General features: G+C 38.6%; 1 protein-coding gene across 1 annotated transcript in view; it reads right to left on the bottom strand.

The window, feature by feature from the left end:
- Window positions 1-2851: 2851 nt before the first annotated feature.
- nsmfb (NMDA receptor synaptonuclear signaling and neuronal migration factor b) overlaps window positions 2852-25012 on the bottom strand; it is a 49286-nt gene continuing 27125 nt past the window's right edge. The window contains exons 7-16 of the mRNA XM_088009125.1: window positions 21621-21673; window positions 19353-19442; window positions 16695-16822; window positions 15514-15597; window positions 14655-14688; window positions 14354-14424; window positions 13264-13343; window positions 12342-12444; window positions 7067-7142; window positions 2852-4614 (exon numbers count right to left, since the gene is read on the bottom strand). Of these exons, the coding sequence (XP_087865251.1) occupies window positions 4517-4614; window positions 7067-7142; window positions 12342-12444; window positions 13264-13343; window positions 14354-14424; window positions 14655-14688; window positions 15514-15597; window positions 16695-16822; window positions 19353-19442; window positions 21621-21673 (817 nt within the window). The 3' untranslated portion in view covers window positions 2852-4516. The remainder of the gene's footprint in view (window positions 4615-7066; window positions 7143-12341; window positions 12445-13263; window positions 13344-14353; window positions 14425-14654; window positions 14689-15513; window positions 15598-16694; window positions 16823-19352; window positions 19443-21620; window positions 21674-25012) is intronic.

The raw sequence follows: 25012 nt of genomic DNA, 5'->3' as shown, positions 1-25012 counted from the left end.
TCTCAAGCTGCTTCCCTTCCTTTCGTATCTTTGTGAGGACATATTTGGTGGGAAGCTGCAGGCTTTCAGAGGGGAAGTGGAGGGTAAATATAATGAAGGACACGGCCAGCTCAGCAGAACCTTCATACAAAGCGATGTAAACGTCAATCATCCTATATGACTCCATGCGTATTCAGCACCGGCAGCTTTAAAATTCTCCAATTAAGTAAAAGTTTCAAATCAGCACTCTGCAACACCGAGGCAGCTTGTTGTTTAGACGGAGGTTCGACTGCCAACGCTGCTGATTCAGGGAGTCCAGAAACATTGTTTCACACAGCAGTGTGTTTTTAAAGATGTCGTCTTTATTGTGGTTTTGGTAAACATAAAGTACACAGATGTCTTTTTGCACCCAGAGCTTCCGATCTGATGAGTTGTGCAGGTATGTATGGACTAAAAGCCCTGATAGGACAGAATCCAGCTGTTCTCTGCTTGTTCATGATGTTATACACAAAGTCATCAGAGGAAGGCACAGGAAGGGTTTCGGTATGAAAGAAAGACAAACTTTTATATTTTCATATTATTTCCCGTCAGGCTGTTTCTTTATGAAAATCTTTTTTGTTGCTGTTTTCTAGAAAAACAATCTTTTTATTTATAATTTTCAAAAAAGTTCCTCGTAAGTGGGCCATCGTGAAAACACTGAAAACAAACCAGGAACTACACCAGGCCTGAACGCAGTGCTTTGACTGGGCCACCTGAGTACAGGAAAAGAAGAGAAGAAGAAGTGGAGCGTGTGCACAAAGCTGATGCATTGATACACTCCGGGTCATGGGGTCAGATTAGAGACAGAGGTCAGACGTCCTTTTCAAAAATAGTTGTATGGATTTTCAGCAGCACTGCCCCTCCTCTACATGTTGCTGTATACACTCAATCAGCTGGCTGACACACACAAAAAAAAATAGAAGGCCATCCATTATTACACTAATACGGTTTTAAAACACACTGAAAAGCTTGTGTGTTTGAATAAGTTAACTGCCTACTGCAGGATCACCACAGAGGAAGATAATACAGCTGAACAACATCGACTACCCATTTGACTCCAAAAGGTTTCTGTGTAAAGAGGAGAACAACTGACTCGGTGCACAAAGCACATTTCAACACATTAAGAATCACAACAAAATGAAATGTTGAAGTGTTCTGTTTCAGAGTCACCAGTTTGTTCCCAATACTTTCTACTTATCACAGCTATTTATTCCTTTAAGGTTTTATGTCACATCTTATTTCTACTTATTGTGGTTCTAATCCAACATCTGATTGACTATGATTTCTGATCAAATTGACAGTGGGAGGTATTTAGTTTTATTTGAATGATATATGGGTATCAGATTACTTTAAATTTCCAGAGCCATTCTAAAGACATCTGATGGCCTCATGAGGTCTGGAGGAGAATCTTCAGTCCTTTGATGTAAACCTATTTAGAACCGTGAAACAACTCACTAAAGGAAATTCTCATTTTTGAAGAACCACCAATTTATTTCTATTTTTGAGCTTTAAAATAAAATAAAATAAAATAAAATAAAATAATAATAATAATAATAATAATAATAACATAATTCTTTGGGAATAGAGGACGAATACATTTTCTTCAATGTAGTAATATTTGTAGAAACCTAATGACAAGAAGATTAGACCTGAAGATAAAGTATGTTTTTATAATTCTGTTGTGATAACTCAACATTTTCCAATGAAAAAAGGGAAAAACTGCCAACATCTTCATTTGTTATTATGTCTGTAGTTAAAAACACAACAATGGACCCCCAGTATTTGTGTGGTTAGGGGCCACAACTACCCAGGAATAGATAAAATCCACAAATACATTATCCCCCCTCTAAAAACGAATTTAACTTCATAACATAATAGTTAAGACACCAGATATACCTTAATATGCATATATATGAAACCATCTTAGCACAACCACAAAAGCTAATATCTACAGTCTTCCTCCTTTACTATCTTGGGGGTTCGGCCAATCAACGCCAAGGAAAATGAATGGTGCTTCTGGATTGGCTGCTTTGCAAATGCCAGCCAATAGCGTGTCACGTAGCCGAGGTATTTAAGCTTCCCAAGGTGCATTTTCTTTAGAAAATTTCAGATATGCTCCATGAAAAAAATCCATGAAAATATTAATTTTATGCAAATAATTTGCAGTTATATTCCAAAGAAAAATCGACGAATGCTAAACTGCTAATAGGCGGGACTCCACTGTAGTCGGCCGGAGCCAAAGTTATTAAGAGCCACTGTGTAAGGTCTAAAGTAGGGATGAAAAATATATGTTTTTTGATTATTTTGTACATATTGACATGGGTCTGATATATATAAAACTGTGCCGATATTAACAACCAATGTTTGCTTCCATGATTTACCATTGGTTTCTGGAGGCTGGTCATGTAGTATTTGTTTGGACATGTGACAGGGACAGTCATGCAGTGAAGGATTGTGGGGCGTTAAGCTGAAGTTAAATCAGCTCTGTAGTCATTTCTTTCAAGGTGTTGAAAGGATAGTGAAATATATATTTATATAGATGTAAAATATCTGTAAACATCAGTTATCAGCCATAACAGCAATATTAATATTGGATATCGATATCGTCCCAAACTTTACCATCGGCGCATCCATAGTGCAAAGAGCCATTTGTGGCTCCAGAGCCGCAGGTTGCAGACCCATGAGCTAGAACACAGACACCAGCAGAGCAAAGTTAAAAAGATATTTTCATAAGAATCACATAATTCTTTCAAATGGCCTGCTGTGTCACCTTTAATCTCAGCCAACACGACTGAATTTAATCTTCATCCTTGACATGCCCAGACCTCCAGCTGATTTAACGAAAGTGTTTATTTAGCATTCTTTACAAGTGTCTATGTATCAATAATTAAAACACATAGAAATAATTACAGATAGCAGACCTTATAGCTGCAGTAATGTATTAATCTATGATGTCATTGAAGCAGCAATAGAAATGGCTGATGCTTGCTTTCAAATGAAAGTTGTTAGCTAATGTTTTATATTTAACACATTTTAGTTTTTATGTATTTGTTTGAAAAATGCCAGAAAAAAGTGGCATTTCTGCTCAAAAGATATGATACAACAATAAATCTCCAGTCTCATCAAAAGACACCAAGAAAGACCATGAATATTAAAGTCCAACTCCGGGGAAGCAACACTGAACCACCAGAGGGCGCCTTTCAAATCCTACTGTGTTCCTGTCAAACAGCTCAAAACGCTTCAATAAAAAAAAACAACACGGAAAGGAAGATTCTAAGTATTGCCTTTACTAATCATTGCTACTTTGTAAGATTTAAGTTAAATCTTAAAAAAATAATAACAATAATAATTTGAAAAACTACTAAAAATATTGAAAATAAGCTAAATATACAAATAAGTCTATGCATCACCTACTTCATATGAAGGTTGTCTACCTGCAGATCTTCACAGGCTACCAAGGGAAACACGCTTTGAGCTCAACACATGCAGCTAAAACACACACAGGTGATAAAAAAAGGCACCTGTGCGCCAGCATTTCAAGAAAGAGCAGCTAAAACCGCCTCAGCGGGTCTGTCTGCCGCACACCGCCGCCAGGCAGACAAACATGCGCGGGTGCATCTATGTGTTCAGCTACTGCCGACTCCATGAGAATGCCAAACAAAAAGTCTCTGCGCTGCAGAAGTGACGTGACGTTCCACTGAGGATGTGTGGCTTATAAAAGGTCTTCAGCTTCTGATCTACAGTTAGTTGTACAGTAAGTCTAAGAGATTTCACCTGAGTTCATACAACAGTCTGTACGAAATACTAACACGTTTACCTGGAGGTTTTATCTCCAAAAAACAAAAGCTTCAGCTCAATCAATTTGTAAATCTAAATGTATTGTACAAATACAAGCTGTTTCTTAACGCAATGCCACAGACAGAAAGGTTGAAAACCTATTCCTAAGATGCTTTGATGACTTATTTACATATAAGCTCTGCTTCCTTTAGTAAAAAGCTTTATCACGTGGAAAAAAACTGACAATCTTTTTCTTAAAAGTCTCCGTCTTAGAAGAGCTGAGTAGTTTACTAAAGGCAAGGCAAGGAAAACAAAAGCTTTGCTCTAAAGTTTACATGGAGATCGTTCTGTTGTCTGCTGTCAGTCTTTCAGCATCACTGACACATTTAGGTTCGCTGCTCCTCCTGCTTCCTGTCCGCTTCCTCCTCTGATCCCCCAGAGTCAGGCAGACAGTGAAAATAGGTAAGAGTTTTAAAAAAAACCCCGACCTCCGGGGTGTTTCTACAAGGCCACATTCTGCCTTTTCAGAAGATTCTAGAAAAGAAAACAAAAAAGACACCCTACTGCGCTGCTGCTGCTCCAGCTCTGCTGCAGAGCCAGAGGCCCCCGGGGCCAACCAAGAGGGCAGGGGCCCCCTGGGATCCAAACACCCTGTCACCGTGCAACAGTAGGCTCAGACTCGCTATAGCCGGCTGACAAGCCCGAAGTTGAGTCGGTGAGGTCACAAGAGGTCATCGTAGTCCAGCAGCTTGGAGTGCTGACGGCTTTTCCAAAGGCGGTACAGGCGGAAGTCGAAGTACATCTCGATCATCTCTTTACCTGCAGGGCGACACATGGGAGACAGAAGGTCAGCCGACCACGACGCTCAACTCAGGAAAACCGGATGACACCAGCACCAGCTTCCTGCTGCGTTCACAAACCCAGTGACCGTTCAGGTCATTTAGCAAAAATAAATCCCATTTTCTCCAAACTGGTTGATCTTCTATTATTGAACTGCTGGTAACAATCTGGTTTAGTGACTTTGTTTCATAATGACAATGCAAAAATATGTCTCGTTACTAAAGTATAGTAGAGTTTCCATATCATCACCTTCCTCAATACATCTATTGGAAAGTAGGAGGTAATCATTTTTTTTTTAAATAACTTATCAAAAAGACAAATTCTAACCAATAAGAGCCACAGGACTGACTTCCAAATCTATACAGAATTAGATTACTTTAATTTTTTCTGAGTTAAAGAAGTATTTGCCACATAATTTAATGGAAATCTTGACTAGAGCTTGGGTCTTATGGCTTCCTTCACGCTAAAGAAGCTGACTAGATAACTACCGTACCCGTATAGGAAAGTGAACGCTGTGATGCACATGGGTTGGAGCCGATGGAAGCTTATTTAATGACTGTCAGTCCATTGATGAATGACTGGGATGTCATCAGATTTGCTGCCAGTAATTTGATTGCTGCAGGCAAGAAGTGGGTCACCGAGCTGCAGTCTTTGACTTTGTGCTGTGGTGTCATTTTTTATGAGCCTGGAAATTTTCAACATACTGGGGCTGAGAGATCTTGCCAAAAAAATATCACAATATACATATATATTTTTAAACACCTCCATAATGATATCACAGGTGATATTCCACATTTGCTGCTTTTTCAGGGTTTTTTTTTTTTTATTTGGACAAATAAATATTTACCTTAAAAACCAAGCTGTTTGTTTTTTTTTGTTTCTTTTTACTTTTATTTATAAACAGTTATTAGAATACAAAATATAATCACATACAAATATATCCAAAAATCACACAATAAGCTTGCATCCATCAAAGAAAATATAAAACATATAAATATAAATGTCAACAAATTTTGGGCAACAAAAAAAAAAACAGTTTGAAATAAGCTACCAAGGGTAAATAAAATAAATAAATAAATAAATACATTAATGAAGCAAACTTTTGATGCCTACTATTAACAGAGAGTTGCATGTCATTTTTCGTATGACTTCACTATTTTGTTTTATTTATTAGCATCTAATGATGAAAAGATTGCCTGTGAATTAATTACGATGCTCTAGAAGGGCCCCAAGTGTTCAGATAGTCATTAACCAAGTTAATGAGAAAGTGTGAAGAGCTCTTCATTTCCCTTTTATTTTCAAGCATCTAGCATGCTGAGCTGAGTGATTATGTACCATTGTGGATGGAGTATTTATTAGATTATCTTATTACTTTATAATTTTATCATGTTTTAGCCAATTATTTATTTTAAACCTGCATTTTAGTCAAACACAATTCTTACATTGTTTCCTCTGGTATTTAAAATGTATTTGATTTTAATGTTTCAATCATTTCCCTTCCTATATTTTTTTCTGCAAAGAGCTTTCAATTACCTGAATATTAGTGCTGACCAAATAAACTTGGCATTCATTGCCTGAAGCTGTGAGGATGCTTTATTATGAGGTCTGAGAGACTCTGACATGTCCAGAAGGTCTGGATTATACCTGATGACTGGACAGTGTCTCATCTGATCACCAGACCTGTTTATCTTACTAACACATAATATAGTGGTAAATATGTAGCATAGCAGTTCTGGAGTATTTCTTTCCTATAACATTGTGGTTTTGTACATCACTGAAACAAAAATTAGATATATAATAGTATGATCGCCGTATTAACTAGCAACTACTTACATATTATGTCGAAAGTCAAGTTTGAGAAACACAATATATATATATATATATATATATATATATATATATATATATATATATATATATATATATATATATATATATATATATGTTTTTTAAGCTCTTGATTATTGCTTCCTGTCTTTCAGTGGAAAAAACTAAGTGATTGGTCATAGCAGTGCAGGTAATGTGTAGGAAGAGGAAAAAGACAAAAGCAGGAGAGGAAGCAGAGCGGAGTGGGTCAATGGAAGACGGCAGCATGCACAGCTGAGATAATGATGTTTTATGAGCTAAAGAATTGGCATGGCATCAATAGTTGTCAGGAAATTAACTGACGAGGGATTCATGAGGAGTGTAGCACGGCACTCCTTTCATCACCAAGTAGCTCACTGGCAGTGATTCATGCTCACTATAAACACTGCAACAGGGAGTCTAACTGAAGTCCACAGCACTCCAGCAATTCAAGTTTGGTATTAATGAGTTTTTTTTTTTTTTTTTGTGGTGTACACATCCTATAAAGATGAAGTTTACTAAGCAGCAATCTGTATATTTCGTTTGTAAATTTGTAAGGTTCCAAATGTTCATGTGGTTTTCTCACCTTGGGCTGACAGCTCTAGTGGAGACTTGAATTCAACAGACAACGGCCTCATCAGCCTCTTCAAAGTCTGGATAAGCTGCAAGAAGCACAAAGAGGCATAAGGTAAGTGAATACTTTCAGCTCTCCCTTTTATTAGTCGTTATTATTATTCATGAAACACAGGACAGAATGTTGCCCCATTAAAACGAAAGACAAAAATGATTATGGAGACATTTTCAACCTCAGCTTGTCATATTACCAATTAGCCCAATAAGCGTGGTACGTTATTTAAAAAAATGTCCCCACTAATGGAAGGCTGGCTGCTCTTTTTTGTTACCAGCAAAGCTGAATGTGAAATGACCAAAACTGCATAAGTAATAAATGGAAATGAACTGAACTTATGACGCCTTTCCAGTTGTAACAACCACTCAAAACCACTTTACTCCACAGCCACATTCACCCATGGACACACACACACACACACACACACACACACACACACACACACATATGCAGGCTTGTTGACAACTTGGCCTTACGTGCCTTGCCCAGGGGCACACTGGCAGGTGACAGGAGGAATCTGGAATGAAGTTGCCTCATATCAAACAACCAGCACATTTCAATGCCCGGCCCCCTGTTGTATCAGCTCAGTCAACATGGCCGAAGCAAGAAGCTCAAATTTGTAAGAAGATATTTAAACACCTTACAGATGATGAATAACTAACTTTAACTTTCTTTTTTCCATGATGTCCTCAACTCTAAAGATTGTTGTCATCAAGCTGCACACTGGTCAGTCTTATGGTGCATCTGATCACTGACAGGAATAAGATGTCAATTTTAGTTTTAACTGATTGATTTCCAGTCAGGGGATGTAAATCTTTAAATCTTGCAGTCAAACTTAAAAATAGGATAATTTTGGGACGACACCAGTAGTTTTGTGTCTCTGTTATCATAAATCAATTTAAGTAAAAAAAAAAAAAAGGATGCAAGCAGCATATGTTTATATCTGCATATCTTGTTTGTACATATCAAACAGGAAGTGCAGATAGCCAGGCTGACTACCAAGTGTTTCTAAAATGTTTCTATCTGCCTTTGCTCTCTGAGCAGCATCAGATATCAGGGAAGGAAGGAAGTGTGTGGCCTCATGTAACGTGATGCAGCGTTGGGTTAGAGTCATGTTCAGATGTGTGGATTAATAAAGCTAGTTCAGACGTAAGCCAGATGCTGCTGAAACTGGATCTGAAGCTTTATTTGAAACTCTTGCATGTTATGTACAGGTTTATTACTGTCTATATTATTGTTGTTTTTTTATATTTAAAGACTGCTGGGTACTTGGCCCAACATGAATTTTGAATCATAAATATTTTTGCTCTGTTCCAACTCCTAAAGATTTGTGAGCTGCATCAGAACCGTAAATGAAGCGTCTCATCATGAATCCCAAAGACGAGTGTTTGGACATTTTTGTCTCAAGGAGTTTTTAATGACCATCTGAGGACAAACTTAAACGACTTATGAAACAATTTGATGCATCACAACTCTTAAAATTGGATTTGACATAAATCCATAGAAATGATGTATTCCACATTTAAATCCAGGGATACTGCAGAATATTTCATCTGCCTTTAATATTATTTCACTATCCGCTGCATGTCTCACACTTTGCATGTTAAGGCCTTTGAATCTGGAAGCATGTCACATCTGATGATGCTTCAGCCTTCGGCCCCGTTTCCACTTGTCCTCCACTTGTTTCCACTTGTCCTTCCCTCCATCTTCCCCTGTGTTCCCTGGGGTTCTGCTACAGCGCCAGCTGCTGTGCAAACACGGTCAGGACCAAGTAGCCAAGTGATGCTGCAGGTTTCATCTCAAGAGGCTTTTGCTTTGTGAGGTTAGATTAGTAAAACTGGAGAAGGGTAAAAATGACCTGTGCTAACTTTACGATTGAGAAATGATGAACAAGTCATTACTTGATTTTTTTTTATGAGAAAACAGAAAAAAACATAGTTTATATTTTCTACCCGTTCCTCTCCACTGATTCCCATTGGAACTTGTGCGATGAGGCGACAGTCTCTTGTTGTTTAAGCTGTTTAAGTTGAGCATGTGAAACTTTGAGCTGTTGGACCTGGACGTGCAGATGAAGACCAGCAGCACAACACAAGAAAGATGAAAAATGTTCAACTTTTGTTGATGAATGCTGTTGTGGAAAACTTTCAAATTTTGCTGTTGTTTTTTTTGATTAAAGTAGCTGATGCAGTTCATTCGCATTATGTAATAGTAATACATAAAAATCTTCTGGCTAATGCTTTAACGTTGACAGCTTGAATGTTTGTTTTCTTCACCAGCATGACTTTAAATTGAAACACTACACAGTCTAATGTTTTGCTGATGCTCTGCTTACACTAATAAAAAAATCACTTCCTCTGATCAGTCAAACGTTTCTTTTATCTGACCTCACTGCTCCTAACACGGCGTCTCTCATGTTTTAGAGTCAAATATTGGTTTCCACATAGCTGCTGGTGTGATAATCTTGTTTTTTATTTGCCTTTCCCCCTTTTGAATCTTTATTTTCTTGGCATGTTTTTGGTGCAATGAAACAAAACTACAAGTTAATAAATGTAGGCATGAATGCAGATTTTTTTTTTAAATAAACTTAATGTGTTACTTTTATTCAGGTAGGCTGAATGCTAAACTTTGTGTTGTTCCTACTGAGTGATTTAACTATTCAAGGTTTCTACATGATTGTGTCATTTGTTCAGAAAGTTTGTTTCCTCTAAGATTCACTACACCTCTAACACATACAAATCTAATAAATGAACCCTGACAGCTGCAACAGCTGGCATCGATTATCTCCACAGAAGTCAACCTCTGCTGATAAATGGGCAGGTGTGAGACATGAGAGACGTTGACAGGGGTCAGACATAGACTGGCACCTAAATGCCAAGACGTGTTGGGAGGTGGGGGATGTTCCGGTAACAATGGTCTGGGGAGGGAGAGGTCAGAGAGGAGCAGCAGGAAATCCCAGAACAAGACTGACTCCAGCTTTATTCAAAGAATCTCTTGATAATATCTGATATCATGGGCCACTTTCAGAGGTTTCAGAGGTTCGTCCACGCTTGAATTGATTGCAATCATTATGGTAAAGTGCATTCTTGACCTTCCGAGCCTGTGTTTATCAAATGTCATCATGTTGCTCTCTAAAGATTCCTCGTCTTGTCTTTGCAACGGAAGCGCCGAGCGTGTGTGTGATTTTTATTTCATCACAACATCTAAGTCTGAATCCTTTAGCCTGTCACTGGAGTAGAACCGACACATAATGCGGTACCTTCTGCAGGTAGCCCAGCCAGTCAATCTATTCTTAGCAACACTCCAGCTGAGGCTCCAGGAACACACACAGGCAGCAGCGGGGGGACAAATTGTTAAATGCAGCGAATAAGCCCTTCCCTGTCCGTGGCCCTGCTTGCGCAACTTGTTCCGAACCACAGCGGAGGAAATGCTAAATGTCACACTGACTGCAAGAGCGGTGAGCGGCTGCCCTGCATTCTTTGCAGACAGTCTGAACAAGTTGAACACACAAAGGACTTTTATTAAAGTGCAGGATCTAACTTTAGAGGATCCAAGCAGAGAAGAAAAGAGAAGAGACTTCTTTAACAGGAACAGACAAAAGGACACTTGCAACGTTGATCACAGGGACAACAGGACATGAAGTGAAGATCGAGAACGGGAAGATCAATGAACAATGGGGAAATAAATAGGCATGAAGATGGAATTAATAAAGGGAGGAGGCAATGAAGAAGAATAGGAACAGATTAACTTAGACACTGAGGGAGAGGTGGAGCTGATAGAGCAACCAGAAGGACTAATGAGAGGGAAGTGGAGACAGATGAATGAGAGTGAAGGAGATAGATAACAGCTGTGAAGGGGAGCAGACTGACAGGCTGAGAGAGAGCTGACCTACGAGAGAAGTTACCAACCAAATGAAAACAATAGCACTGAACAAGGAGAATGAAATCCTAAAGCAAAAAGAAAAATGAATAAACCAGCATAGAAGAATGAACTGCAAGTTCCAGGAAATAAAAAAAAAAAAAAGTATAGGAATGGGATGAAACCTAAAACTTAAAAACCACAAATCATGAAGTTTTTAAAGAAAAAACTGACTGTCAATATTAAGCAAAAAGGTGGAGAAGATTTTCATGTTAATGAAATTAGTCTAAGATGGATTTTTGCTGAAATAGATGTATTTCGAGTTGCTGCAATGGAAACACTTTTTTCACACGATTAACAACCGGATGTTGCTGCTGGCGAAAAAGACGAAGAAGATGACAGGAAGAGGTAGGAGGACGATGGTTTTGTTTTGATTTCTTTCAGATAATGTGCAGCTGGTTCCAGCAGAGCTCTCACAGCATCACACACTTCATAAAACATGTTGGATGCCATCGTGTTGAATTCATAACTCTTCTGTAAAATGGCCGACTACTTCAACAATAAGCAACCTGGCTTGAGAAATGAATTAAGTAGTTCAGAGCTCTGCTTTCTGATTCCTTCTTCCTCCATCCTCAGATGCTCAATCACAACATTTCTAAGACACACACAGACATGCAGTTATTCATCCAGAGGCCTTCACTCTTCATCTATTCATCATCGCTCCTGATTAACAACTCTAGGTGGTGGCAGAAGAGCAACATGTGTTTGAGCCTGTAGTGTCAGCAGTGTAACATGTCTGGACGGGGCAGCATGTCTAAATGCGACCACTTTTGGTGGGTGGGCATATTTCAGACGCATGTTATTATGAGTGTCTCTGTAAGGTTAGTGTGTCAGTCTCTGTGGGGGAGGAAGAGTTGCGGAAGGAGCGCGAGTGTGAAAGTAAATGTGTGAACATGTAATTAAAGCGAGAGCTAGCATGAGCGTGTGCATGCAGCTTAATATAGCAGCTGTGGAGCAGCCGATGCTCCCTCTCCTTTAAGAAGCGTTGTGGGTGCCGGTTAACTTGTTCTTCACTCAGAACCCACAGTGTGCAAACCCTCCTACCCTCCACCCTGACAGCAGGACTACAAGCTGCTGTTAATGCTGGAATCTATATACTTGTCTGTTTTATTTTATTTTATTAACAAACAACAACAAAAAAATAAATAAAAACAACACTTTCAATCTTTTGGCATGCAAGTAGAAAAAAGTGTTTTGCGAGGACAACATGAGCTGAAGGCTGTCAGTGATTGACCTCTACACAGCAGCAGAAAGCGTCTCACTCTGTGGACGTTTAGAGGAAGCAGAACAAGATGCGGACGTCTGGCTTCGGACTCACCTTCTCTCCATTAGCGCTTCCCAGCACATAACAACCCATGATGTGGATCAGATTGGGCTCCGGGTTCAGTTTGCTCATCAGCCTGCTGAGGCGCCGCCAGAACCTGATCACACGACCAGGACAAGACAACGGGAGCAGGCCGTTATGAAAACCAGCAAACACACTTGGTTTTACTTCTTCAGTTTTAATATTTCCAGTTTCTTGCAAAAGCATTGATGCCCATCAGATTTATTTTTCTGGGGTTGTGTGTGATAGACCAAACTAAAACTGAAGCCCGAAGCTTCAGCTGTGTGACTGATGACTAACAATAAGACTCTTCGCCCTTTTCTGAGGAAACAATATTTAACGTTGAGTGAACACAAACTTTTATTTTCTTCTCTCCATCACAATGTTAAGATTCTAAGTAAGATTGTCAATCAATAAATGTATTCAGATTAATCATATAGCACTATGAATAATCCCTGAATGTAAAAAAACCCACATCCTAAAAATGTTAAAGAAAATCCTTCATAGTCTCAAACCAAACATCTCATCTTTCCAGGTTTTTACATTCAGGATGGTTAAAAAAGATGTTATTTTGTTTCAAACGTAATTTAGAAATATTAATAATAAACTGACTGTGTTTTGGTGGAAAGATAATTCATCATTACAATAAGTACATACTTAATTGGTTTTATCCAGAAGTCCATTGCTGTGTTTTTTAAAGTGAAATTTTCCGCTCAGCTCACCAGTCTGAACGCCAGAAACCAAAAACAAAATCAGTTTAGGTCAAAAAATATAATGAGATTGATCTGCATTATGTAACAATATTAACGTGCTAAACTTTTTAAATTAAGCTAATGTGTTCACGTTGACAGTATATTTTTCTTCCATGATTGTTTTAATCCTGTAAGTGATATCAGAAGCTGGGAAGACGACTTACTGCACCATGTCTTCCTCCTTCTCCACTTTGGCAAAGGTGGCCACTTTATTCTTCAGCAGGTATAGATGTCCTGGACCCCCCTGAGGAGGAAACACGCCACTTACCAAATGAAAACATCTGGGGTCAGAGTTCTGGATGTAACCTACTACTGTTGGTTGACATCAGCAGAAGAATAAATATTAACAAGGTTTTTTTTTTTTTTTTTTTTTACATATTTGCAGCAGAGCAGCAGAGTTTTGTAACAGTTGAAGGCTGGACAGATTTTTCTTATGGAGATCAGAAAGTGGGGCATTACAAGAGTTTAAACCCTAAGAACCACCAGGCTTCTTCCAATGACTAAAACTTCTGTTCTGTCCTAGTCGAGCAGCACATTTTAATGCAATGCATTGATTGGCTGGGGGTGATCACGGGACAGTGAGGTGGTAGCTCAGAGTCATCAGCGTTAGTCCATGTTTCCTGATGACTCCACCAAGCAGCAACATGTATAAAATTAAAAGGTAGTGGAGAATGACATTGTCATATCATAGATGTGATAACTTAGAAGAAGTTAGCTTCACTAATTAAAGTGAAGGTAACAAACTTCCAGAAAACTGCAAAACAGCTGAAAAACTGAATTCATTTAACTCAAAACTAAACATATATGATGTGCATTGATGTTTTTATTACTTTTATTTTTGTGTTTTTATAATGTTAAGCCTTGTTTAAACATGCTGTAAAAATAAACTTGATTGATTGATTGGTTGATTGATTGATAGATAAAGTAAACATTTTAATTAGTGAAGTATCTAAACACTTTAGTTCTTATTTAATAATCATAGCAATACACATATTTTATTTTTTCTCTATTCTACAGTTTATGTTTGTTCTATACTTTTTGTTCTTCTCAAAATACAACTGTACCTAAAATAAGTTTATTTGTAGATTTTGACCTACAAATTAAACGTAGCTTAAATATTTTAATGTAGATTTGAAATTGAAAATATAATTACATATGTGGTATTGGTTACACTGCATGCTGGGTTGGCTTCCCATAAAGTATAACATGATGTAATTTTATTATGGAAGCATATACCTCCAATCTGTCGCTCACCTGGCAGAAAATAAGCATGTTCCAGATCCGGCAGCCCTTCCTGTAGGCTGTCAGCTTCTTCTCTATCTCTTCTGGGGAGGGAAGGAGAAAGAGAGGTGTCACTTTTCCCACTCAGTGTTCATGGTGAGAAACAGAAATTGGCCATGCCTCAAGAGACTCGCACAAACACGAGAGCACAAGAAAACAATGAGTCATCTCTGCACTCCAGCCAGCTGAAACTTATTCCAGCCCCACCTTCACAACATGAGCCATTTTCACCTCACCACTATTATTATTCAAAGAGGGAAAGATTAGCGCTTACCGAGAATGTCATCGAAGGTGGCGTGCTCATGGTCCTATAAATAGAACATTCACACCGTATTACTATCGAGTTCAGCAAGGAAGGAAAATTAAGAAACTCGTAAATTTAAAAATGTTGGTTCATTGAAAAAAATAAAAAATAAAGAGAGATTAGAAATAGAACCAGGCATGCTTTTGAAGAACAGAAAAAAAGTGAGGTTTAATTAATTAACTAACTTTGAATTACTTATAAAAAGGGCAACAACAAAAACAACAACAAAAAACAGCTGAAAATGAATTACTATAAGAAAAGTGGATAGACCAGTTTTTCCTCAATAAATAGTAAGTTTAAGCACAAGGAATTTCTACAATTGCCTGAGTTCCTGTTGTTTTTTGCTTGCAATTGTCTCATTGAAATGCATGCCTTTGATTTTAATCTCATTTTCAGATTAATCTGAGATTTTCAGACTCTGGTTTTTGTAACGCTTTGATCCTGCAGTACTGATTTTAGACAATCTCTCTGTTAAACAAAAACCAAGTTCAACATTTCTTTCCTGCTGTGTTCATCACTCTTTAATATTACTATTAAGATATGCCGTTAAAATTTAAAACTCTTTAACATCTTGTTTTAGCATATACAACTTTAAACTGTACTTTTTTAAAAATTATTTTGAATCTTTCCTCATCTCAAGATTTTCAAAACACTTTTTAAGGCTCACTATGTATTTTTCAGGCATTTAGTGCCATTTTAGCACAATCAAGTAACTGTAAACTGATCATTTTTAAATAACTCACTGTTTTCCAATGATGTAGTGTTCTCACACCAATTATGTGATTATTTTTAAAATATATCATATTTGTCATCAACAGTTGAAACTCACATATAGGATAGGGATGATGGAGGGGTCGTCCCTGCGGATGATGTTGGGAACGTACTCAGCCTTCGGTACCTTGGAGGATATGAGCTGTGGATTCATGCAAAACACTTCCATTAATTGTAGCGTCGCATACAAACACAAAGCTGAGAGGGGAAAAAAAACAAACTATCTATATTTTAAAGAATTGGATAACAGAAAGTAAATCCATGATTTCGCTATGCATGTGATTTGTTAAAATTCAAATGTCATGTATGTTGCAGCATTCAAAATACTTCAGAAAATACTATAAATATATGTCTCTACTTGCTGATATGAGCCAATTCTGTGAACATGGATACATAAAAATCATATAGGCCTGTATAATAAATAACTGTATATGGATATGTAACTGATGGAAATTATTTGAAGTTATTCAAATGTGTTTAGTGCCTGATGTGAACAGAGCCCTGAAAAGATCTTTGACCCCTTACATATTTAGTCTGTTTTCATTTTGTTGTCATACTTAACAGTCTCATGTTATTTGATCTATTTTAAAATCAGACAATTAAAACCAGGATAAATACGAAAGCAGGAAACCCGGCCAAATGTGAAAATAAGTTGCCTCATAAACACAGCTGGTTTTTCCACCATGTGGGAAATTGTAGAAAAGTATTTTCTATCGATATCGATATTGATAGATTTTGAGACAGAACTTTGACTAGACCGCTCCAAAACAATCACTTTGGCTTTTTTCAAAGGTCATGTGAACTTAAGATCAAGAACTCATTGTGGGGTCTTCTCCCTGAGGAATGATGGGTAGAGAGCAGAATTCATGGATCCAGTCACTCAATTTTTTTACACCTAATATAGGAAAAAATGCACACAAATTGTTTTTCACATTGTTTTTCTGTCATCTCTGTTTTATCATGTTAATATGTTATTAGGGTATTTTATAAACACAAATCAACTTTGTGAATTGATGATCTTAGACATTTGGGCATGACGAAATGCAAAAACTGATGGGATTTTTAACTGAGGCAAATACTTTATGTTCATTCCATAAATCTAAATACTATTTTGGGTCGAAGCAAATTTAAGAGTAACTTTTTTTGAATTACTCTGTTTGCTAACCCAAAACCTTCCTAATTTAGGACTTTGAATGGAAAACATGATGAATATTTGAGAAAACCTGGAAGGTTATTGACCATGATTTTTGGTGGGATGAAATCGTCTCCTTCGCAGGCCGCCCTCTCCAGATCCCTCTCCTCCTCCCAGTCAGCATCCTCATCAAGCCCTTCATCTAGAGTCCCTGAGGAGGTCTGAAGCTCACCACCTGACTCGCACACGGGAAGACAAGGCGAGTTCAAAGAATAACACACACAGAGAGAGAGATAAGGGTAAACCCTTTAAAAGTGTTGCACCTGTTACTTGATTTTTCCAGCACAGTGGGGAAGGAATGGAGGAGTTAAAATCAAATGCCAGACAACACAAAGCAACACGGCTGCCGTCTCCTTCCGCACCCGGCCACACGCAAACAGACGTGACACCAAGCAGCAGGCAGACGGTCGGCAGGCTGCAGGGCGGAGATGTCTCTGTGGATGAGGGCGGACTGCGCTGACAGACAGAGCTACAGGACGCTGCGTGTTGGTCAGTTCCTCTGTTTACGCTGCGTCTGCAGCTCTGTGGGAACTCATGCTGACCTGTGTGCATGTTGGTCAGTTTGCTGGATACAGCGCCCTGCAAAATCATTGATGCCCCTTGAACTCTTAAGTTTTATCACATTTATTTATTTACTGGTGTTGCATAAGCCTGTCGCAATTTTGCTGAACATTAATTTGTCCTGCTATTATTTCAATAAATGATGATATTGTTGTTTTGAGAATATTTTCAACCAATCAGAGCCATCTTAGCACCTCCTCCTGATCCCTGGCTCTCTACTGTGAGATAGCTAGTTAGCTCTGCCACTGATAATGGCAGATTAATGGTTTTCCTGCACTGGTAAGGTTTTTTCCAGCCATTTGCACGTTGAGCATAAGGTTGACTGGCTGGGTTAAACCCCTCCTCTTGGTTGGTTGTTTTTGATCGGGAGTGGTGCATTTCTTCAGATGACAATAATATCTCAGGATGGAGGTGAAGGAGATCCATCTTTTCACAGACAATCCTGATAAAGATAAAGATTGCACCCCCTCCCAGTGCTGATGGAGTGGGGGGGTGCACTGTGTCCAGTCGGAGAGCCAGGGCTCCGATGAGCAGTCTGAAGGAGAGGGATCTACACCAACTTCCTGTCCAGCCATATCAGTTTGTTTGTTTTGTTTGAGGATGCGTTTCGCCTGCTGGTTTTATGCTTGTTCTAGGACACTGCTCTGGTTGATTTCATTGTCCTGTGTTAGAGGCCTTGTGTTAACAGCATTGAAAAGATTAGCAGTGAAAAGTCGTTTCCCAACTTGATTAAGCACGACTCTGTCCCGCCTGCAGAGTTGCTCTGTTCAGAAATCACTCTTCCAGACCTTCCAGTTCAGTAAATGAAGGTCACTGAGCTGGCAGAGCATTCTTTAATAAGCCATTTGTTAATCATGAGCTGCCTGCTGCAGTTCTCATCTCCATGTCCAGCTTTCAGTATCGGTCCACTGATAGACACAGTTTTCAGTTTTTCATTTATATTAATAAGATACTGAAAGTCATTTTTCAGAATTTCTGATTTCTCTTTGCCCAGATCTCTGTCTTCAACGTGAGTAGATTCTCACTATACTGATGGTTGTATGTTCTCTGTCCCATCAGTCACTGTGTCATTTGGAATGCAGACAACCTTTGTACTGCAAAAAAACACATATTCCATTCACTGCCTCATCACCTACAATAAGAACTTGGCATAAATTTTGATTCTTAAGTCACTCTGGAGGCAGAAGTGCTGGTCTTGTCTCATACATCTTGTTGATGTTTGTAAGTTTCTGCTAAAGAACAGCAAACCTGTTTTTCAGTGAATCTCCAGTGGAGTTTAATGGGTTTCCAGTTGGAGACGTGATTGGATGTGTTATGGCTCCAGCTGGCTGATAAATCCTTGGTACCAAAGTGAAGAAAGGTGGAATGATGTCAGTTCCAGCAGTTTGATGTTGTTTCTTCAGAGTAACAGGTGTATTCGAGGGGACCTCTCGGCTCAGAGTTAGTCACCCTCTATCGTCCAGGTAGCCATGTTGTCAGAGATTTAATTTTTGGCTTTGCTCTGAAACAGTTCCAGAGGGCGAGCTGCTTGCAGAGGTGCTCAGAAGTTGCTTGTTGTTATGAGACATTGGTAGAGTCGGTTCACTTTCAGAACTTGTGTTGATTTTGATATTCACCTACAGAGAGTTGAGAAACTCTCAGTTCTATCGATTGAAGTCTCTGTATAGTATTGGTAGCATCCTCAGTGCCAACACAACACAAGCAAGAGGCATCTTGCTTGTGTTCAGATAGGAAGTAGAAAAACTAAGCAACAAAAAAAAAAATAAAAATGTTGAAACCTTTAAATCTGATGTAATCCAGGTAAAAGAGTAGATAATGTAAGAGTAACTATAAAAACTGGGCTTAAGTAACTTTAACCAGCAGAACTATCATATGAAGACAGGAGAGAGCAATATAATCAATACGATGGAACTGGAATTATTTTTTGTAAAGTGCCTTGAGACCACTTTTGTTGTGAATTGGCACTATATAAATAAACTCAACTGAATTGGATAGAATTGAAGAAGTTCAAGGGGTACAAATGATCTTGTACAGCCATACTGCATCCCGTGTAAATGAGCACTACATAACAGAGTGTGTACCATGTAGAGTGCACAGCTAAGTACTTCTCGTTAACAGGAGTGACTGAGAGAGCATGGACTCACTGTCTCTGGAGTCATGAATAGACTCGGGCTTGACGGGGGTGGGATCACTCCATGAGCGGCTGAAGCTCTTGGCTCGGCGGTCGACGAAGGCTGACAGGATTAGGGGGGAAGAGAGTCACTTACACATGATCATCAGTGATGACTGCAGGCTTACTGGTCCTGCATTCCAAACAATGGGAGCATCAAAGTGATTTAAGAGTTCCTCCTGCCACTATGGGCTCATCCCAGTAGCCACCAGTTAGCTGCATTACCACAAGGCCAGTGGGAGAGAGCCAAGGTATTATTTATTTCTTCACTTTATGCAAAAACTGTTGTATTTTTGTATTCTGAAGACAAAACTACTATCAGAAAACGAGCCTTAGTTCACTGATTAAGAAATCTGTGTAAATGTATAATTTATTCTTACTATAGTTTATTTTACAAAATTGTTTTAGACTAACAGACTCAATTTAATTCAAATGAAATGAAAAAATAATTTAATTGATTCAAAAGTGAAATAATCTTGTCGCCAAAGAGCTGGTATGGAAAACATTAAAAATCAAAACATTCATACAAAGTATTTATGGATTTATTTGAATTTTTCTCCCACCAGAGTTTTCCCTATTTGCTAATTTGTATCTGATATCTTATAATGATACTGTAGAATGGGTTTGACCTGTTCTCCAATACTCAAAGGGCATTGATTTTCCATTTTCAATCCCTTCAGGAAAATGTAACCTTCTAGGAAAACTGCTTCAATTTTCATTTATGTACCTCACATCCATCGGATGTAGTGGATCAGGTCCGTAGACCCTGTCTGTGACAGCTTGGTGTGAAGTAAAACATGACCAGGCCAGAACATTTGACTCCGCCCCTGATTAACACATTTGACTCCACCCACAACTTAGATGTTAATGTGCCTCCTACTGGCAGAAGTCCAATAAAAAGCAACTTTTTACTCTTTACAAGACTTCAAGCTACCTTAGGAAAACTTTCCAGTGATTAGAAAGGTTTTATGCTTACTAAGATACCAAAAAGGAAGAAAATTGTTTAGCACTTCTATTAATGATTTGAACTTGGATAAAAGGGATAGCAGATGTTGGTTTTCTACTAAATATATGAATGCATCATACAGCAAAGGCTTGGTCAACCTAAATAACAGCATACATCATCAAGTCCCTCAAGGTGCTTAACTTGGCACTCTGTTTTTAAGATTTTTTTTGGCACAAATAGCCTTTATTTGCAGCATTCAGACAGGAAATAGATGAAGACAGTGAGACAGGAGAATATATGCTGCAAAGGTTTTAAGGTCATGAATTGAACTGAGGGCGGCTGCACTGAGGACTAATAGTCTCTGTTAGCACCCGTTTGACCTCTATGCCATGCCCTGTTACCACCAAACTTGTCACAAACTTTTTTAATGGCAGGACACTAATATAATAAATCAAAATTAAAAATTCACCATTAGTTTTGTAAAAGAAATCAGGGACAGACAAATGTTTGACTCTGCCCAAACATGCAAGCTGCAGTTAGAGGCTTTTTGAGGAGGCTGAAATGGGTTAGTTTCACACTAAATTCAAAAATAAAGCTTTTTAAATAAACATTAGTTTTTAAATAGCATAGTTTTATTGATATGAATACCTCATAGCTACTACAAAATACACATAAACCAGAGTAAAAGAGAAAACAACAAAAAATACTATATTTAAACTGCTCTGACATGTCTTACATGCTGCCAAATAAAAGGGACTTGAAGTTGGAATACATAATCAATATTAATGACACAGGAGCCACACACAGAAAGACACCAGTACTGTAGACCAATCGAGACACTTGAATGTCTAGACTGATGCCTAACAGTCATCACTAGGAAGGACTAAGCTCCTAATTACAAAATGATCCGTCCCAACATGCTGAAGTAAAAGTCATGGTCAGACGTTTTTGCAGTGACACAAATGTTGTGTTTTCCAGACAGAAGCTTCTACATTCTGTCAAAGAACTCTGTGGTGAGCAAACTTCCTTCAACAATCCAGAAGCGGTTTGGTGAAGATGTATGTTTAAGCATGGATGGAGTTCCATATCACAAGCTAAAAAGGTTTTAGCCACAAAACAAAACAACGGTTTTGCCTCTGCCTACGCCTTCAGGCCATGACTGTGCTGTACGATGCAGAAAGCATGAATTAAGTGTGATGAGCATCTGTTCTGATGTTATGGTGTAAATCACAGCGAAAACGGATGCAAACAAACTGACATCAACAGACGTTCTTCCAAACAGACTCAATGACTTACTTTGGACCTTCACCTTGCGACTGCCAACCATCCTGAGGTGTTTACGGAAATTTCTACAAGTGTAAGAAAGAGAACAAAAGAGAAACGTCACAAATGTACGAAAGAAACTGAAATGGGAATATTCTGAAAAACAAGAGGATGAAAAGACTTAGAGGTCAGAGAGGTCCAGCAGAACTTTTGTTTCTAACATGACCTTCTCTGACTCCCCAGCTGTCCATTAACATGCTAAAACACCAGTATATATCATGGACAAAGTAAATAAGTGTGAACTCTGACTACAACACTGTGTCAGATACAAGTTCAAAATGTGCACAGAAAACAGGGATTGTAACAGTTTCTGGTTTAATGCTATGAACCTCTTGTGGAGAGGACGAACGTGGGTCCTCTCCACATGTGTCCAGCGGCATTAGCCGCTGCTGCCCTAGTTAGTGTGTTAAAGTGTGTTTAGTCAGCTGAGGAACCTTCATAGATGAACTCACAGCAAAATAAGCTCAACATAGAGAAACAACATAAGTTGCATATCTGAAGCATATTTGTTGTTCTTCATTTATTTCCTTTTTTTTATTTACACACTGATAAATGTTCTGTTTTGTATATCTTGCCCTGCTATGATTCCCTTAGTGAAATTATTTCATTAACGTCTAGAAAATAGAAGCAAATAAACTATTTTGTGAAGGCGGGTTATTAAAGGAGAAGGTCTGTCTTCAGGTGAAGCATCTGCTGCTGTGATGAGGTGTGTGACACTTGATGTGGCAGGTCCCAGCCCCACAGCTCGTTATTTTTAATGAGCCCGACCTCTGCACCCTGTTGACCAGAGCTTTTGCCATACAGGTGTGTTGGTTTTCTAACTTAAAGGGGAAGTATTGTGTAAAATCAACATTTATAATCCTTACATCATGTTATCATGTTATTCCCTCATTAAAAACGCAAGTGGAATGTTGCCTACATTCGTGCAAATGTGTTTGAGAAATTATTTAATCTCCCATGGCAACTATTTCGGGGGTGCCTAAACGCTTGTTCCTACAAAGCGCCGGGTTTTCCACAAAGCGCCGGCTTTTCCACAAAACCCCGGCTTTTCCACAAAACCCCGGCTTTTCCACAAAGCCCCGGCTTTTCCACAAAGCCCTTCCTTGGAGCTTTTGCCCCTCAGAGCCCCCTACCCTCATAACTCCCTAACTCAGCTCCTTCAGACTAGCAGCAGCAGCAGCAGTAACAAACACCAGGTGGAACTGCAAGTCTAATGAGCTCATCATAGGAACTACTTCTCAGTCCAACACTCAAAAGAACAGTAGTAAACAAAATGGAGGAGCATTGTTGTGACAGCATGCTGAAGGCAAAGTGTCGGAAAGAGCAGGAGCTTCTTAAAGAGACAGATGCCAAATTTCAAGGCGCCTAATTCCTTTTACAAACAGCATTTATTTATAAAAGAAAATAACAAGTGAAAGTAGCAGCTGTTGTTTGATTGCGGTCAAAATGTCACTGCCTAATACACTATATACCCCTTTAATAATGCAAAAATGGTAGCCTAAATGTGTGCAGGTTAAAATGAACATGGTTTTGCAATAACATGTGGAATTTGAAGCCTGTATGAGGACTCTCCTCACTGCACAGCTTTAATTTAGGCTGCAAACAAAACAAAAAAAAGAAGAGAAGTTGAGATGTCAGAGCTGACTGCAGGGGTCGTGAAGGCAGGTCCTAAAATAGAGATGACTCACAGGAGAGGGGATCCATCAGTCTGCTGCAACTGTATTTTCATGCTGAGCGACAACAATCCCTAGCATCACACCCGCCACCACGGAGGATTCCAAACAATAATCTCAATCCAAATACATCTGCAGCCACATCTCTACTTTCTCTTTTATCCAACTGTTGCCTCTCCCACATTATGGAAACTCTGTGACGTGTACATTTTCTCACATAAAGCCCTGAATTCTGAGTGACAGCACACACTCAGGGAAAAGCAAATGAGCCTCATACTAAAGTAAACGCTTCGCTGTGTGTCTCAGGCCTTGGTGGATGTGGAATCTCCAGCCAAATATTGGCAGATTTGTTCCCTCAGAGTGCCAGCCGCAGAGCACAAGAGCCTCAGCAACGCGCTGACAGACTGCTGTAGCAGATCAGTGTTTGGTGAGAAACAACGATTAAAACATGCTGAACCCATTCTTAGCACTTCACAGCAGAAATAAGATACCGGACTTTAGTTTCTGTTCGCTGGGTAAAGTATTGTGATTGTGGAGTCGCTAGAGGCACAAGCCAGGAGAATGTCATTATAAACTGTCAGTGAAGAGTTTTAAACCCAGACTGAAATACAGTCATGATGTTATGTTCACCAAAGGAAAGCTTTAACTGAGAATAAAACATCTGGACAATAAATCAATAACAATATCTGTCGTCAAAGACATGTGATCAAAATGCATTACTCTGTTTGCCAATGCATTTGATATATCACCTTCCTAAAGTGATATAGGAAGGTGATATATGAGACATTTTTTTGTCAAAAGGGATTATTTTTGCCCAAATCACTTATGGCACAAAATGACACAGACCATTACTGTAGGAAGGTATAATACATATAATATTCACTGAACTATTATCCGAAACTACACAGCATTCTGGGAGATGTAGGAAGAGGAAAGGCTCAGTCTTTCCTGCTTGAAAGTAGTTGCTAAGCAAGGTTGGTGGCATCAACTAACTCACACACTCATGGGTTACCTAGCAACTACCTGTTGAGTTTCTCCACCAAATCTCACAGCTGCTTAAAAAAATAAACAACAAAGGTCATGCCACTCAATATTTTGGAGATCTAAAACAAAAAACTAATCAATTATTATCAATGTTGACAAGTATCGATATTGACTGATATGAAACATTTATACCATGATAAGTTTTTCAGTCACATCTTCCAGCCCTGTTTGAAGGTGGACCTACAATTCCTCAACACAGTGGGATTGAGACCAGATATCTTATCAGTGGCTGCACCACAGCAGCAAGATAACAGACAACGAACCAACTGCCCAAAACAACACAAAACCTGTCAGAAAACATGGTGGAAGAGCATCACATGGAGAACCACAAGGCCAAACCCAGGCAAATACATCCTATAGAGCAGACAGAGTCACAGGCTCAGGCCAGGGGCAATATGTAACCTTTATATATATATATATATATATATATATATATATATATATATATATATATATATATATATATATATATATATATATATATATATATATATATATATGTTTTATATATGTGTTATATATATGTGTTATGTTTTTTTGCATATTTGTTAAAGTTACCATCGTGTCGTGACAGTTTGTAATGAGACAGATGATCTGTGAAAAGCTCCACTGTCTTCTCCCAGTGCTCTCAGTACTAACTGCAGAAAT

Source organism: Poecilia mexicana, unplaced genomic scaffold, assembly GCF_051168715.1.
Source record: "Poecilia mexicana isolate PSO_F unplaced genomic scaffold, ASM5116871v1 scaffold_9, whole genome shotgun sequence".
NCBI classification, from domain to species: Eukaryota; Metazoa; Chordata; class Actinopteri; order Cyprinodontiformes; family Poeciliidae; genus Poecilia; species Poecilia mexicana.
Note: the sequence above shows the minus strand (reverse complement) of the source record. Positions and strands in the feature narration are given on the sequence as shown.